The sequence below is a fragment of the Phyllobates terribilis genome, unplaced genomic scaffold, assembly GCF_046119375.1.
Source record: "Phyllobates terribilis strain yellow unplaced genomic scaffold, ASM4611937v1 Scaffold_1__5_contigs__length_1240528914, whole genome shotgun sequence".
NCBI classification, from domain to species: Eukaryota; Metazoa; Chordata; class Amphibia; order Anura; family Dendrobatidae; genus Phyllobates; species Phyllobates terribilis.
Window position 1 is genome coordinate 354,173,468 of NW_027362761.1, and position 15,519 is coordinate 354,188,986.

The 15,519-nt window shown below is 38.3% G+C and overlaps 1 protein-coding gene across 1 annotated transcript in view; it reads right to left on the reverse strand.

The window, feature by feature from the left end:
• DNAH10 (dynein axonemal heavy chain 10) overlaps positions 1–15,519 on the reverse strand; it is a 192,677-nt gene that overhangs the window by 28,245 nt on the left and 148,913 nt on the right. Inside the window, exons 58-67 of the mRNA XM_073676172.1 lie at positions 14,699–14,880; positions 14,284–14,420; positions 10,923–11,140; positions 10,383–10,604; positions 7,879–8,026; positions 5,954–6,233; positions 5,533–5,762; positions 3,792–4,065; positions 1,395–1,499; positions 1,108–1,262 (exon numbers count right to left, since the gene is read on the reverse strand). Coding sequence (XP_073532273.1) covers positions 1,108–1,262; positions 1,395–1,499; positions 3,792–4,065; positions 5,533–5,762; positions 5,954–6,233; positions 7,879–8,026; positions 10,383–10,604; positions 10,923–11,140; positions 14,284–14,420; positions 14,699–14,880 — 1,951 coding nt within the window. The remainder of the gene's footprint in view (positions 1–1,107; positions 1,263–1,394; positions 1,500–3,791; positions 4,066–5,532; positions 5,763–5,953; positions 6,234–7,878; positions 8,027–10,382; positions 10,605–10,922; positions 11,141–14,283; positions 14,421–14,698; positions 14,881–15,519) is intronic.

Below are 15,519 nucleotides of genomic sequence, written 5' to 3' on the forward strand. Positions count from 1 at the left end.
GAGGGGGCTAGTATTCATGGCCCCTTCCCTGGCTATTAATATTAGCCCGCAGCTGTCTGTTTAGCCTTTTCTGGTTAGATTTTATAGGGGGACCCCCACATCAATATTTTTCTTGGGTCTCCCTGTAATCTAGCCAGTAAAGACTAAACAAACATTGTTGGCTAATGGCCCCTTCCTCAGCTAATAATATCAGCCCCCAGCGGTCGGCTTTCCCTCTGCTGGTTATAAAAATGACGTGGGAGCCCACGCCATTTTTTTTTTTTTTAAATTTAGGCTCTGTGCCCACAATCCGAACGTAGCAGCGCTTTGGACGCATATTTTTTGCTGCGTCCAAAATTGTTGCATTCTATTGAACGCAGGTAAATCCACATGTGTTCACTGAACCATGCATATTTACAGCATTCAATACTTTCTAGTGGTCAAATTTATGTTGCGGAGACTAGCGACTCCGCAAGAGGATTTAACATGCTGCGCACATAGCCTTAAAGGAAAAGGCAAAAGATGTATTATTACTTATAATCCTCCATATAATACCCACCATAGATTGCAATCTTTCTTAGATTATGTATTACTCATGAATCTCCTTGGCACTTGAATGCTACACATACATTGTATCATAATATGAGGTATGATATAAGTAACCGTTAATGGGGACATGTCAGTCGATTCATGCTGCCCAAACCACAGGCAGCATAAATCGGAGCCTGGCTGGATGGTTGTAGCCAGGTATGTTTTTTTCTGAAACGCTCCAGTGCTTCAGAGAAAACACAGTTAATAATCCCACCCTAGGGACAGACCTGGTTAGTCCAGCACTGACTCCTCACACTGCTCTAGTTAATTGGCATGGTTCTCCCATGTGTGTATACTAAGAGAGACCTATCAATCAAATAGATCGGTGCAGAGACAAGCAGCCAGGGGCTGTGCCAGACTAATCTCATCTCTCCCAATAGTCTTCAGCTAGATCTTTTCAGAAAAAAATATGCCTAGTGCAATCGTGCAACCAGGCTCTGATACAAGCTGCCATGGTTTGGGCAGCATGAATCAACTAACAGGTTCCCTATTCTACAGTTTATGTGGTATAACATAGACCCTGGATTTGCCACTTACAGCTTTCCATTCGGACTCATGTCTCTCTACGTCATCAGGAAGCGACCCAAACAATGATGGGAATTGTTCAGACAAGCGCATGATGTCCTGCCATCCTTGGTCAGGGAGCCAAGAGCATGGCTTCTTCCTCTTGCTTTTCTCCAGGGAGATATTTCCTAGAAGAGAAGGAAAGGTCAGAACCAGGATAATGTAAATCAAACCCTGAATTTTAATCACAAGAAGAAATATAACTTCTATAACTATAACTGAGGTGCACCGAAAAGTGAACAATTCTGTAGTTTTATTACCTTTTAAGAAAAAGTCCAGTTCTTCCTGTGGCACCCTGGCATCGGCTTGTTCAATTTTAATGGTCATATTGAAAGAAAACAGCAACTTATGTCTTTCAAATAAGCCTGAAAGAAAAAGTTCCTATTAGTTTCCCTAAGTATGAACCCACCGAGTTGTGCCTGATAGTGATTTATTGGGAATCTGCTCAATAGCCCTTCATTATACCAAGTAACAGGATATATCAATGGAATCCATGTTGCCCTCTACGTAGAAACTGTGTCCAGTATTTACCCCCTTCTTGAACAGGCCATGTTTCTTTGTTTTTTCCCTACCCTTCATCCGAGTGTCATAACTTTTTTTTATTTTTTAGTAAATATAACCATATGAGAGATTGTCTTTATGGGGGATGAGTTGATGTTTTGAATGACAACATTCGTTTCACCATACAATGTTCTGAAAAAGGGGAAAAAAAATTGTAAGTGGGGTGAAATGTTGAAAAAAAAAACCATGCATTTCTGCCATTGATTTTCATTTATTATTTATTTTTATGGTGTCCATTGTGCTGTAAAAATGGCCTAACGACATGATTCTTAATGTTCGTACGATTACGGTGATACCAAAGTTGTGTCATTTTTTTTTTATACTTTAGAGGCTAAAAATAATTTAGAACTTTGTAACAAAAAATGTTTAGTTGGTTGCACCATTTTCTGAGAGCCGTATCTTTTCTGTTTTTAGTATAAGAGCTTGTTTTTTAGTATGGGAAGCTGAAGTTCTTACTGATACCATACTGGGAGGGGGCGTGTGTGGTGTTTTGATCGATAACTCTAATTTTTTATTTTACATTTTCATGAAATGGACATGGCTATACCAAGTCTGTTTACATTTTTTTATGTTTTTATTTATGAAAAGGGTGATTCAAACATTTATATTTTTTTTAACATTTTTTTCTCTATTTCTAAAAACTTTTATTCTTACTTTATTTTGTAGTCCCCCTAGGGATCCAGAACATGCAATCGTTTGATTGCTTGCTTTATATACTGCAATAGTTTTACGATCAGGGGGAGGATTTAGGGGAACCGGAAAGATTGCGCTTCACAATCACGCCATTTAAATGCCACTATTGGATATTGACAGCAGTTCTTAAATGGTTAAACAGCAGCAATTGTGATTGGAGCTATATCTGGTGCTATAACATAGCCGGCCCCCACTGTGGATGTTGCAGGCTTAGCTCCTGGGCGCGCTCCATACCCCTGCACCCGATGTGTGATGTACATGTATGCCACACATCGGGAAGATGTTACAGCAGGCACCCTTGCTGTATGGCATCTAATAGAATACATAGCGTAGGTACACCAATATTCCTATACTAAATGCAAGAGCTAAGGTACTTATGGTTTATATGGATTTCGACAGTTTCCACACATCGGTCCCAATTAATTCCAGCTGTATCATTTTAGAAATGCACAATCCTCAGATCAAATATATACTACTAAAAGCAAGTATAATTTAGGTCTGATATACAGTATACGAGGGTGAGTCAAAAATGTACCGCACCATGGCGGTAGAATTTATTTTGATCAACAATCAGAAGAGACAAATGCATCATTTTTTACATACCGTAATCTCCCGTCTTTTCAATTCACTTTGTCGATCTGACAACAAGCTTTCGCATTCACTCATTAAAAAATATATTAGGGTGAGCTGCAAACCACAAATGTACCACTGTCGTTAACCTCTTCATCAGACGTGAATCTTTGCACACGATTTGCCACATAATCCACTGTCACTCCTCTAACCAACAGAATCAGTTCTCGTTCCCACTCAATGTTATCATCAGTCATGGACGGGCATCCTGCGCCCTCTTAGCTGACACTTGTGTGACCTTCCTTGAACTTCTCTATCCATTCATACACAATTCTTCACAACAAAACACTTTCACCATACTGTGCACAAAATCTTCGATAAATATTGGCACCGGACACACTCTCAGACCACAAAAAACGAATTACCGTTGCTCTTCTTTCATGCCAATCACAAGTCTGGCAGCCATTGTTTCTTGCACCACAGTCAAAAATAAACTACCATAACATGTTCAAGCCTGCACAACAATGACTGGGAAGACAGCGACCTCGTACAGAAACAGCTGATAAGACAGTGCGGCCCACAGATGATTTAATATTACTGGAGTGTGGATAGTTTTTGACTCACCCTCATACATTAGATTTCTCAATAATAAACACATATTTGGTCCATATAGATTAGTAAACCTGATATTTTACCACGTTTCTTCTGTAAGTCATGTTATGTGTCTATATAATTACTCCAACAAGAAGGAAACATTCATGCTCTCACATCACAGGTCTATAAGCTGGACAAACAGATAAAGTGCAATTTCAATATATTTCTAAAGAGCTGACCTGTACATCCGTAGTTATAAACGTTGAATGTCAAGGTATCCATAATGTTTTTCAATCTTTTGGCCAAAATACCATCGGGAAGAGACTTCCGAAGAGATAAATCGAAGACAGCCAAGAATGAAGACAAAGAGTACTGATACATTGAGTTGACTAAGGCCATTTCAGAGAGGACAAAGAACAGTATGGCTCCACGCTTAGAAGCTGGTCTATACCCATCTCGTAATTTATCAATGTCCAGGGCAGTCCTCTCAGCTAATTTCAGTTTTTCAGACACCTAAAGGTATAAAATTGCCATTGGTAAATCTAAACTACAATCATCATTAACAATAGCACATAGTATAACTAAAATATATAGCAAGAAAGAACTATTAATAATACACATTCCATCAAAGGTAAAATGATCCGGTAATCATTGGCTTTTAGGGTCGTAAAAATAGTCCTTAGTTATTCACAGCAACCATTAGGGGTTTATATTTTATTTTTCAAGTGGTATCTGAATTCTAATTGTCCTCGTGTCCCGAGCAGCCAATGTACAGTTCTGTTGGGGATCACATTAGTTTTGCCTCTTCCTTTTCACTTGACGATCTAATGCTTTATGATACTTTTAGTAGAAAAATGCCAATTGTTAAAAGGAAGATACAGGTCGTAAAATATTTGTAGCAATGGGAACAATTTCAATGTAAAAAAGTGTTCATGATGTTGCAAATCATGTTCATGTGGGTTTCTGTGCATGATTTCCTGTTCTGCAATACAGGGACATAGGTAAGACTTCGACATTGCTGTGTGAGAAAGTGGCTAGCTGCTCATTTCAACAGTTAAGATGGCACCTTCGCTGTTTATGAATTGCCCACAAGGAGAATGGGTCTGACTTAGTCATTGAAATAAACAGCCAACGAGTCCCCTTCACACAGAGGTTTGGTCATGTGCCAACACCAGAAACACTTTACAGCACAAGGTTGAAAGTAGAACCATGACCGATGATGTATAGGGAGGCATCTTTAAAGCTCAGCTAAACTGAAATATGTTGTCGGGACATGTCAGATGTTTGGACTGATAAGGGTCAGATGTTGAGACCTCAACCAATTATTGAAAAGAAAGGACAGGAGTGCTCAGTTGAGTGCTGTTCACCTCTGACTGAGATCAGCTCTGCATAGAAAGTCTGAATCTGTACAACGGTAAACCTGTCACTTTGAGAAGAGCTTAAACAGTCCTGCTCCTTAATTTTAGTAACAGATGGAAGTCCAGATCCCCATCAACCAAAAGTTCTGACAATGTCACTGTGACCGGTACACTTTAAGTACTACATTAAAAGTCTTGGACAACCCCGTCTCAATCAGCATGTTTGCCCCCAGTAAAATAACAACACTTATAGTCACCTCCGGTTCCAGCAGTGTCGGCACTAACTCTCCTGGGGATCACGCGACATTGCTATGTCTCATGATCCCTGCGGTCAATCAGCACTGGCTTCACGTGTGAGCTGCGGCTATCCGGTAACTTCATCTTGATGTCTGATTCGTCTGAAGGCGGAGAGAGTGAAGCCAGTGCTGATTGATCACAGGGACTGTGTTACATTGTTATGTCACACGATCCTCAGGAGAGCCAGTAGCAACATCACTGGAATGGCATCAGCACCAGAGGTGAGTATAAGTATTATTATTTTACTGGGAGGAAACATAGGGATTGAGAAGGCATTTTCGGAGTGGTGGACAACCCCTTCAAGACTGGAATATTAGACAGTTACCTCTGTAGCTTTGGATTTTGTCTCTTCTAGCGTTTGAACTAGTTCCACATTATCCAACATGTTACCAGTGGAAGTGGCAAGTTCTCTAAGCAAAGAGTCCTCCAAATCTTTCAACAACTTTTTATTTTCACTGGTCTCTTGAATTAGATGTTCTCTTTGCTCTTCCAATTCTCTTCTTTCAAAGCCAACAATGACGCTGAGCAACTGATCTTCAAGACCCTTCAGAGTAACTGAGAAAAACATTGACAAGAGAAGCATGGACAGCATTAAATGTAATGAGGTACAGCTAAGCGTAATCCTGATGTAAATCGTGCACAATAAAGGACAACCACTGGTGGAATTCCGCTTTGATTTCTAAAATATCAATGAATATTGAATGAGAGAAAGTTGTGCATTTTATTTCATTAAGGCATGTACTCACCTGTATAATTCATGACCATGGCTTTACCAAACACTGACGGAGAATACTTAGGATTTGCCAGTTTCGTATTCAGGTACAGTTTGAAGTTGGGATCATAATCAACCTCTTTATCTCCTAGGATGATAAACTGACGACCTTGGGCACCTTTGATATTTTTCTCTAAAACATTGTCAATTACAGGGTCAATATATTCATCGACGTCTTGAAAGAGGAAGGGAAAGCCATACTTAATAGCCATTTCTAATTGTTTTAAGAAATCAGGGTCATTAAAAGAGGAAATCTGAAAAGAAAAAAATATCAATAATTAATTTTTTGTTGCAGTCACTATGCATCGTCGTACTCTGTAGTATAATCCATTAAGAAAGACAGGATGGATGAGAATATCAAATACAAACAAGCAGTCATCAAAGCAAAAGGTGGCTACTTTGAAGAACCTAGAATATAAGACATATTTTCAGTTGTTTCACACTTTTTTGTTAAGTATATAATTCCACATGTGTTAATTCGTAGTTTTGATTCCTTCAGTGTGAATGTACAATTTTCATAGTCAGGAAAATACAGAAAAATCTTTAAATGAGAAGGTGTGTCCAAACTTTTGGTCTGTACTGTATATGTTAAAATTGTAAAGTGCTGCGGAATATGTTGGCGCTTTAAAAATAAAAAAATATTATTATTATGTTCCTCGTTCTGCCACTGTTCTTTAATGTATAGAAGAAAATAAACTATTATACTCACCAGGAGTATACATAGAAGGCATGGCGCTCCAGAGAACAAGAAGAAGTATAATGCCCCCCCATAGTCATCCATATAGTATAATGCATCCCATAGTCTTACATATAATATACTGCACAGCTCCGTCATCCATGTAGTATAATGCACAGCCCATAATCCTCCATAAAGTATAATGCACAGCCCATAGACATCCACAAAGTATAATGCACCCCCACAGTCATTCATAGCAGTATAATGCACCCCCACAGTCATTCATAGTAGTATAATGCACCCCCGTCATATATAGTAGTATAATGCACCCCACTCATCCTATAAAGTATAATGTACCCCATAGTCATCCATAGTAGTATAATGCATCCCATAGTCATCCTATTAATTATAATGTACCCCATAGTCATCCATAGTAGTATAATGCACCACATAGTCATCCATAAAGTATAATGCATCCCTATAGTCATCCATAAAGTATAATGCACCCCAATGGTCACCAATAAAGTATAATGCACCCCATAGTCATCCATAAAGTATAATACACCCCCATAGTCATATATAGTAGTATAATGCACCCGTCATCCTATAAAGTATAATGCACCCCCATAGTCATCCATAGGAGTATAATGCACCGCATAGTCATCCTATTAATTATAATGCATCCCGACAGTCATCCATAGTAGTATAATGCACCCCCATTGTCATCCTATAAAGTATAATGCACACCCATAATCATTCGTAGTAGTATAATGGCAGAGTGAAGGGGAAACAGATGAGTCAGGAATTAAAGAGGGGGATGAGTCATGCAGGGATAAGAGACTTCCCGTTTCTTCACAGAACAGAGAAAAGAGAAGAATTAGCTGGGTAATTCCCCTCTTCAACTCTTGAGCCAGTTGCTCACCCTCCCCCCTGCTAGGGACTTTTACAGTGATTTATGACTCATACAGAGAAATTGACCTCCTGTTTCTACATAGAGCTTAGAAGGATTCAGCTAGTCAGTTTCTAATCACATGATGTCATAGACCTAATGGAAAACAGAATAATTCGCTGGGTGGAAAGGCAAAATGAGCAATTGTAAGTGCACAGTGCTATACAATATGATGACTGCATTAAGAGGATAAAAGTTTTGAGGGTGCTTCTTTAAGTGTAAACTATCTTACTGCCAGTTACCTGTCATGTCAAAATAAGGAAGCTAAGCTCACCTTAAGGTTATGCTGTTCTTCTTTTCTTTTGATCCAGTTCAGAGCTTGCTGTTGAGGATCGATGCAAAGTGGGAAGCGACTGGCCCTGGTGGTCAGGATACCATTTTGTATAGAGAGTTCATCTGGAGGTAATCCTTCTGAGCCCCATCTGCATAAAATTTACAGAATGAGCATAGTATTTATTACGTCTTGTCATCTACTTTGGTGATGCAAATTGAATCTGTGTTCTCATACTAAATCTGGCTTTATTACATTCCCTGGTCTGTAGAAGACAACTACACAATCAACTACTAGATCTGACTGAAACCATACAATAAAATCAAGCATCTCAATGGTTGGTGCTAGAAGAGCAGTAAATAATCCCTGCAAAATAGTGCAACATCAATGAGACCTATACAACAGCTAAACAATTACAGCAAATTAAGAAATTCAACACAAAAGTATCAAGTCAAGAATCATGCACATATAAAGTACAGACCAAAAGTTTGGACACACCTTCTCATTTAAAGATTTTTCTGTATTTTCATGACTTTGAAAATTGTACATTCACACTGAAGGCATCAAAACTATGAATTAACACATGTGGAATTATATACTTAACAAAAAAGTGTGAAACAACTGAAAATATGTCTTATATTCTAGGTTCTTCAAAGTAGCCACCTTTTGCTTTGATGACTGCTTTGCACACTCTTGGCATTCTCTTGATGAGCTTCAAGAGGTAGTCACCGGAAATGGTTTTCACTTCACAGGTGTGCCCTGTCAGGTTTAATAAGTGGGATTTCTTGCCTTATAAATGGGGTTGGGACCATCAGTTGTGTTGTGCAGAAGTCTGGTGGATACACAGCTGATAGTCCTACTGAATAGACTGTTAGAATTTGTATTATGGAAAGAAAAAAGCAGCTAAGTAAAGAAAAACGAGTGGCCATCATTACTTTAAGAAATGAAGGTCAGTCAGGCCGAAAAATTGGGCAAACTTTGAATGTGTCCCCAAGTGCAGTTGCAAAAACCATCAAGCGCTACAAAGAAAATGGCTCACATGAGGACCGCCCCAGGAAAGGAAGACCAAGAGTCACCTCTGCTTCTGAGGATAAGTTTATCCGAGTCACCAGCCTCAGAAATCGCAGGTTAACAGCAGCTCAGATTAGAGACCAGGTCAATGCCACACAGAGTTCTAGCAGCAAAAGCATCTCTACAACAACTGTTAAGAGGAGACTTTGTGCAGCAGGCCTTCATGGTAAAATAGCTGCTAGGAAATCACTGCTAAGGACAGGCAACAAGCAGAAGAGACTTGTTTGGGCTAAAGAACACAAGGAATGGACATTAGACCAGTGGAAATCTGTGCTTTGGTCTGATGAGTCCAAATTTGAGATCTTTGGTTCCAACCACCGTGTCTTTGTGAGATGCAGAAAAGGTGAATGGATGGACTCTACATGCCTGGTTCCTACCGTGAAGCATAGAGGAGGAGGTGTGATGGTGTGGGGGTGCTTTGCTGGTGACACTGTTGGGGATTTATTCTAAATTGAAGGCATACTGAACCAGCATGGCTACCACAGTATCTTACAGAGGCATGCTATTCCATCCGGTTTGCGTTTAGTCGGACCATCATTTATTTTTCAACAGGACAATGACCCCAAACACACCTCCAGGCTGTGTAAGGGCTATTTGACCAAAAGGGAGAGTGATGGGGTGCTACGCCAGATGACCTGGCCTCCACAGTCACCAGACCTGAACCCAATCGAGATGGTTTGTGGTGAGCTGGACCGCAGAGTGAAGGCAAAAGGGCCAACAAGTGCTAAGCATCTCTGGGAACTCCTTCAAGATTGTTGGAAGACCATTTCCGGTGACTACCTCTTGAAGCTCATCAAGAGAATGCCAAGAGTGTGCAAAGCAGTCATCAAAGCAAAAGGTGGCTACTTTGAAGAACCTAGACTATAAGACATATTTTCAGTTGTTTCACACTTTTTTGTTAAGTATATAATTCCACATGTGTTAATTCATAGTTTTGATGCCTTCAGTGTGAATGTACAATTTTCAAAGACATGAAAATACAGAAAAATCTTTAAATGGAAGGTGTGTCTAAACTTTTGGTCTGTGCTGTACCCAATCAGGGTTGCCAACCATCCAAAAATTCCAGAGCAGTCTGTAAAAATAGGGCAATTTTCTGTAAAAAAAATTTGTTAGGTATGTGTTCTTTTTTTCAGATTATTGTGATTGTAATGATAATTTTACAGTTTACAGTAGATGTGGTGAATGTCTTTATGTCTGCAATGTACCTGTAGACACATCACCTAAAATAATAATAATTCATTGTTTTTTTAACGTGTCGGCAAAAAATCTTGTCTGTTAATGATTTTTTTGACAAGTTGTGCAGAAAAAAAGTTAAAAATCAAGTTGGAAACCTTATGCATAGTTTACACAGACAGAAAGATTTTACCCTTCAATTCCCTCATTTATTTTTTTCAGCCTTCAATTGCAGACTGTATGTTGAAAGAGAGGTGGACTACCTGCTAATCTCCACATCATCGGTGAGCAGAGTCTCCACCCTAAATGGATGACTAAGAGGGATTTCACGGCCCACTATGTCCTGCTGCCATTCTGTGTATACCATCTCTTTCCGAAATTCCCAGTTGAAGGCACCTTCATAGCTGAGAAATGCTGAACAGAGCAGACAATCTCCAAGCAACTTCACTCTTCTCTCCTTCAACTCTTCCAAATCTTTAGTCCACCTTAAAAAAAAATATTGTACTAGTATTTTCATTTTATAATATGTATTATAGTTAAAATCTATTTTATTCCTTTATTTAAGCTGTTTTTTATATGTCGTGATCTCTGAAATATTCTGACTCAGTATAATTGATAAATTACACTGAGCTAGTATAAAAAAGTAGAATTAAAATAAATACGTACAAAGACACATGCAACTATACAGAATATCTGTACAACATCTTGGCAATAATATCTAAGACCCCAAATTATTGCCTAAGAAACAGAACAATGAATGATGAAGACCGTGTTTCGTTTATAAGACATCTCTATAAACTTACCTTATATTCTCTGATCCCAACCCAGAGATGAGTTTATCAGCTGCGATCAGTCTCCGCTCCATAATTTCTGCTTCTTCTTGAAGTTTCTGCTTCTCTGTTATGGCAGCTTCATACCGTTCACCGAGGGTTTTCAATTCGCTTTGTATGGCTGCTAATTCAGCCTGGATCCTTTCCAGCTCACGTTTACTCATGTGATAGTTGCGTTCCAGTTTTGCTACCTGCATTACAAAAGTAATTTCTTCACAATAATTTTCTGATTATAGAAAATACTGAGCGGACTTAATGAAAACCATCCTTCTTTCCTCTTCTACCTAAACTTAGGACAGTATCTAAAAGCCCCACCAACAATATATTGGTAGAATCCATATACAGTCATAGCCAAAGTGTTGGCACCATCGAAATTGTTCCAGAAAATGAAGTATTTCTCCCAGAAAATTAATGCAATTACATGTTTTGTTAGACACATGTTTATTTCCTTTGTGTGCATTGGAACAACACAAAAAAGAACTAAGAAATAAAATCAAATTGGACATAATTTCACACAAAACACCAAAAATAAGCCGGACAAAATTGTTGGCACCCTCAACTTAATATTTGGTTGCACAGCATTTGGAATAAATAACTGCAGTCAATCGCTTCCTATAACCATCAACAAGCTTCTTACACCTCTCAACTGGAATTTTGGACCACTCTTCTTTTGCAAATTGCTCCAAGTCTTCTCACAATAGCAATTTTAAGATCTTTCCACGGGTGTTCAATGTGATTTAGACCCAGACTCATTGGTGGCCACTTCAGAACTCTCCAGTGCTTTGTTCCATCCATTTATGAGTGATTTTTGAAGTATGTTTGGGGTCATCGTCCTGCTGGAAGACCCATGACCTAGGACGCAAACCAAGCTTTCTGATACTGGGCACTAAATTGCGACCCAAAATCCTTTGGGGATCTTCACATTTTATGATGCCTTGTACACAGTCAAGGCACCCAGTATCAGAGGCAGCAAAACGACCTCAAAACATCTTTAAAACCTCCACCATAATTGACTGTAGGTACTGTGTTCTTTTCTTTGTAGACCTCATTCCGTTTTTGGTAAACAGAATTATGTGCTTTACCAAAAAGCTCTAATTTGGTCTCATCTTTTCACAAGACTCTTTCTCAGAATGATTTTGGCTTACTCATGTACATTTTGTCAAATGTCTCTGTGTCAGCAGTGAGGCCCTCCTGGGTCTCCTGCAATAGCGTTTCATTTCATTCAAAGGTCGACGGATAGTTTGTGCTGACACTGATGCACCTTGAATTTCTTTGGAACTTGATTGAGGCTGCTTATTCACCATCCAAACTATCCTGCGTTGCAACCTTTCAGCAATTTTTCTCTACTGTCCACATCCGCAGAGATTAGCTACAGTGCCATGGGTTACAACTTCTTAATTATGTTGTGTACCATGGACAAAGACAAAGGAACATCAAGATCTCTGGAGATGGACTTGTAATCTTGAGATTATTGATATTTTTCAACAATTTTGGTTCTCAAATCCTCAGACAGTTCTCTTCTCCTCTTTCTGTTCTCCATGCTTAGTGTGGCACACACAGACACAAAATGCAAAGATTGAGTCAACTTCTCCCCTTTTTATCTGGTTTCAGGTGTGATTTTCATATTGCCCACACCTGTTACTTGCCACAGGTGAGTCTGAACGAGCATTATATCCTTGAAACCAAGTTGTTTACCCACATTTGTGGACAGATGCTGAGAATTTTGTTAGGCCCATTTTTGGGGTTTAGTGTGAATTTATGTCCAATTTGCCTTTTTTTAGACAGTTTTTTTGTGTTGTTCCAATACACACACAGGAAATAAACATATGTATAACAGAATATGTGTAATTGCAATAATTTTCTGGGAGAAATACTTTCTAGAACAATTTCAACGGTGCCAACACTTTCGGCCATGACTGTATTTTACTGGAATTTCAGAAAAAGGCAAACTGAAAAACCTGTTGGTCATTTTTAGTTTTGAAAAATCTTGCGATAAAGTCCTTACAAAAGTCCCCACAAACTGAATCTTGCAAGACCGTAGAAATATTTGTTTATTTAATAGCCAGTACTGCGCATCATTGGTTAGCACTGTATCCTTGTAATATCTTAGAGCTATATAATAGATAAAAATTAAAGGGAATTTGTCACCAAGTTTTTGATACCCCATCTGAGAGCAGCATGATGTAGGGGCAGAGATCCTGATTCTAGTGATGTATCACTTACTGAGCTGCATTCTGCAAATTTTGTTAAATTTACTGTTTTAGCTACTAATTCTCTGAATGTTGAGCTCTGTATAGCTCCACCGACAACACTGATTGGCAGCTTTCTGTGTACACTGTGTATAGGCAGAAAGCTGTCAAACATGGGTGGGGTTATATACAGCTCATACATATAAAGGACTACCTGGCAGCAGGTTTACTAGTTCTCTAGTGATAATTTCATGTTAGTAAAACAGTTATTTTATCAAAATTACAGCAAACAGCCTAGTAAATGACACATCGCTGGAAACAGGATTTCTCTACATTATTCTGCATAGGTCTACAACCAAAAAATTTTTTCAGGTGACAAGGTTTTTTGAATGGATTTAGGGTATTTTGAGGGTGCTGAATTCAAAAATCCCATTATTTTTGCTGAATTGGTTACATTTTTTTATATAATTCATCCATGAGAATAATGCATACCCCAATGTGACTTGTGTGATAACAAATGCCTTTGGTCTTTTGGTCTGTCTTTTGACTCTTTAACAGTGTCTTAGGTAATGAAATATCCCATGTAATTATTTCGAATTTATTTTTGTAGGCTTACAGTGTTATAAAAGCGACTTTTTGAATGCAGAATTCTACTGTAATTAGTTAACTATTAAATACCTCAAAAACTAGAACCAATCTGGCAAAACCAAAGTTGTATTTTTAATCAGCAACATAAACTTAATATAAAACCATTCAGATATCGTTGCCACCAAAATCACTGGGTTATTCTCAAGTTAAAAAAAATAGGACATGAATGGTTGATAGTAAAAAATTAAGCAAGTTTGCAATTTACTTGTTACTTCCCTCTGTCTCCATTCTCTTCCGATCCCTACTTTTTTCTTTTTTTGTTTACAGCTCATTGGCATGGGGACTGCTGCGGTCCAGGTGTGAACACCAAACATGGACAGTGCTTACAAGCTCTTTTCTACTGAGCTTGTAAGCACTGGCCTGAGACTAGCCTGAAAGATGCTGCTGGCTATGACTCTAGTTGGGAGGCTGGGAAGAGGTGCATTCATAAACAGATAATATGAGACAAATCTTTTAAGAGGCTTTTCTTAAAAAATTTACAAAAACATATTTTGTACCTTTTCTCGTTTCGGTTTAATCTCCTTGGCCACATCACAATAACCCATCACAGCATCCACAAACTTCAGCATTCCCAGGCCCGCTTTACTAATGGCTTCCATCTCTTCAAATGTGGCATTTAGATTTCTTAAGAATCCTATAAAAAGCACACAACATGACAGTGAGCATCTTCAGCAATGTAAAAGTTAGTTAAAATCTGTGATTGTATCCTGAGGAAGAAGTTGGATTACTCCGAAACGCAGAGAAAATTATAAACGCTCAATAAAATACACACTTTATTAATCTCCATCTGTCGAGTCCATTTGTGGTATTCTACCAGCAGCACAGAAAAAAATGCCTGATATACACAAAACTTAGTTAATGTAATATATAAAGGACATTACAATTCCAACACACAATATATAAGCACATTACCTCTGACTGTCCTCACTTGATTCTGAGTGATTGCATCAAAATCGATATCCATGAGTGTTTTCAGGAAGTTTGGCTCTGACATCATTCCTTTTGCACTTTTCCAGCTGATTTCCCTGTAGCCCCTCATCACCAAGATGCATTCACAGACGACCTGCACTGCCCTTGGAGGTTTGGCAAAAGTCCTTAAATGTAAAAATAGTAAAAATAATAATAATAATAATAATAATAATAATAATAATAATAAAAAAAAAGGAACATGAATTTCATTTTTATACAAAGTGTTTGATATTACAGTAGACCACTGCAAACTACTCAGTCTCAAACAAACTATGGAGCTAATATATGATCCAATGTACAGAGCATGACAAGTAATAGCGCAAATGTACAGACTGGACAGCACACTACACAGATAATAATCTCATAAATATGATAGATATAGAATGGGGACGGTTGTTACCATACAAATAAGACCACACATTAATTCATGGTCACTTTTACATTTAGACTCATTTAGACTATCATTAGACTATCATATATTTCATACGTTCTCATTTTAGTAATCTCGCATTTTCTTCTACTTTTCTATGAATTCATCATTTAAAGAAGCACTCACATCAAAGATTTTATCCTCTTAATACACTGCTCAAAAAAATAAAGGGAACACTTAAACAACAGAATATAACTCCAAGTGAATCAAACTTCTGTGAAATCAAACTGTCCAGGAAGCAGCACTGATTGACAATCAATTTCACATGCTGTTGTGCAAATGGAATAGACAATAGATGGAAATTATTGGCAATCATCAAGACACACTCAATAAA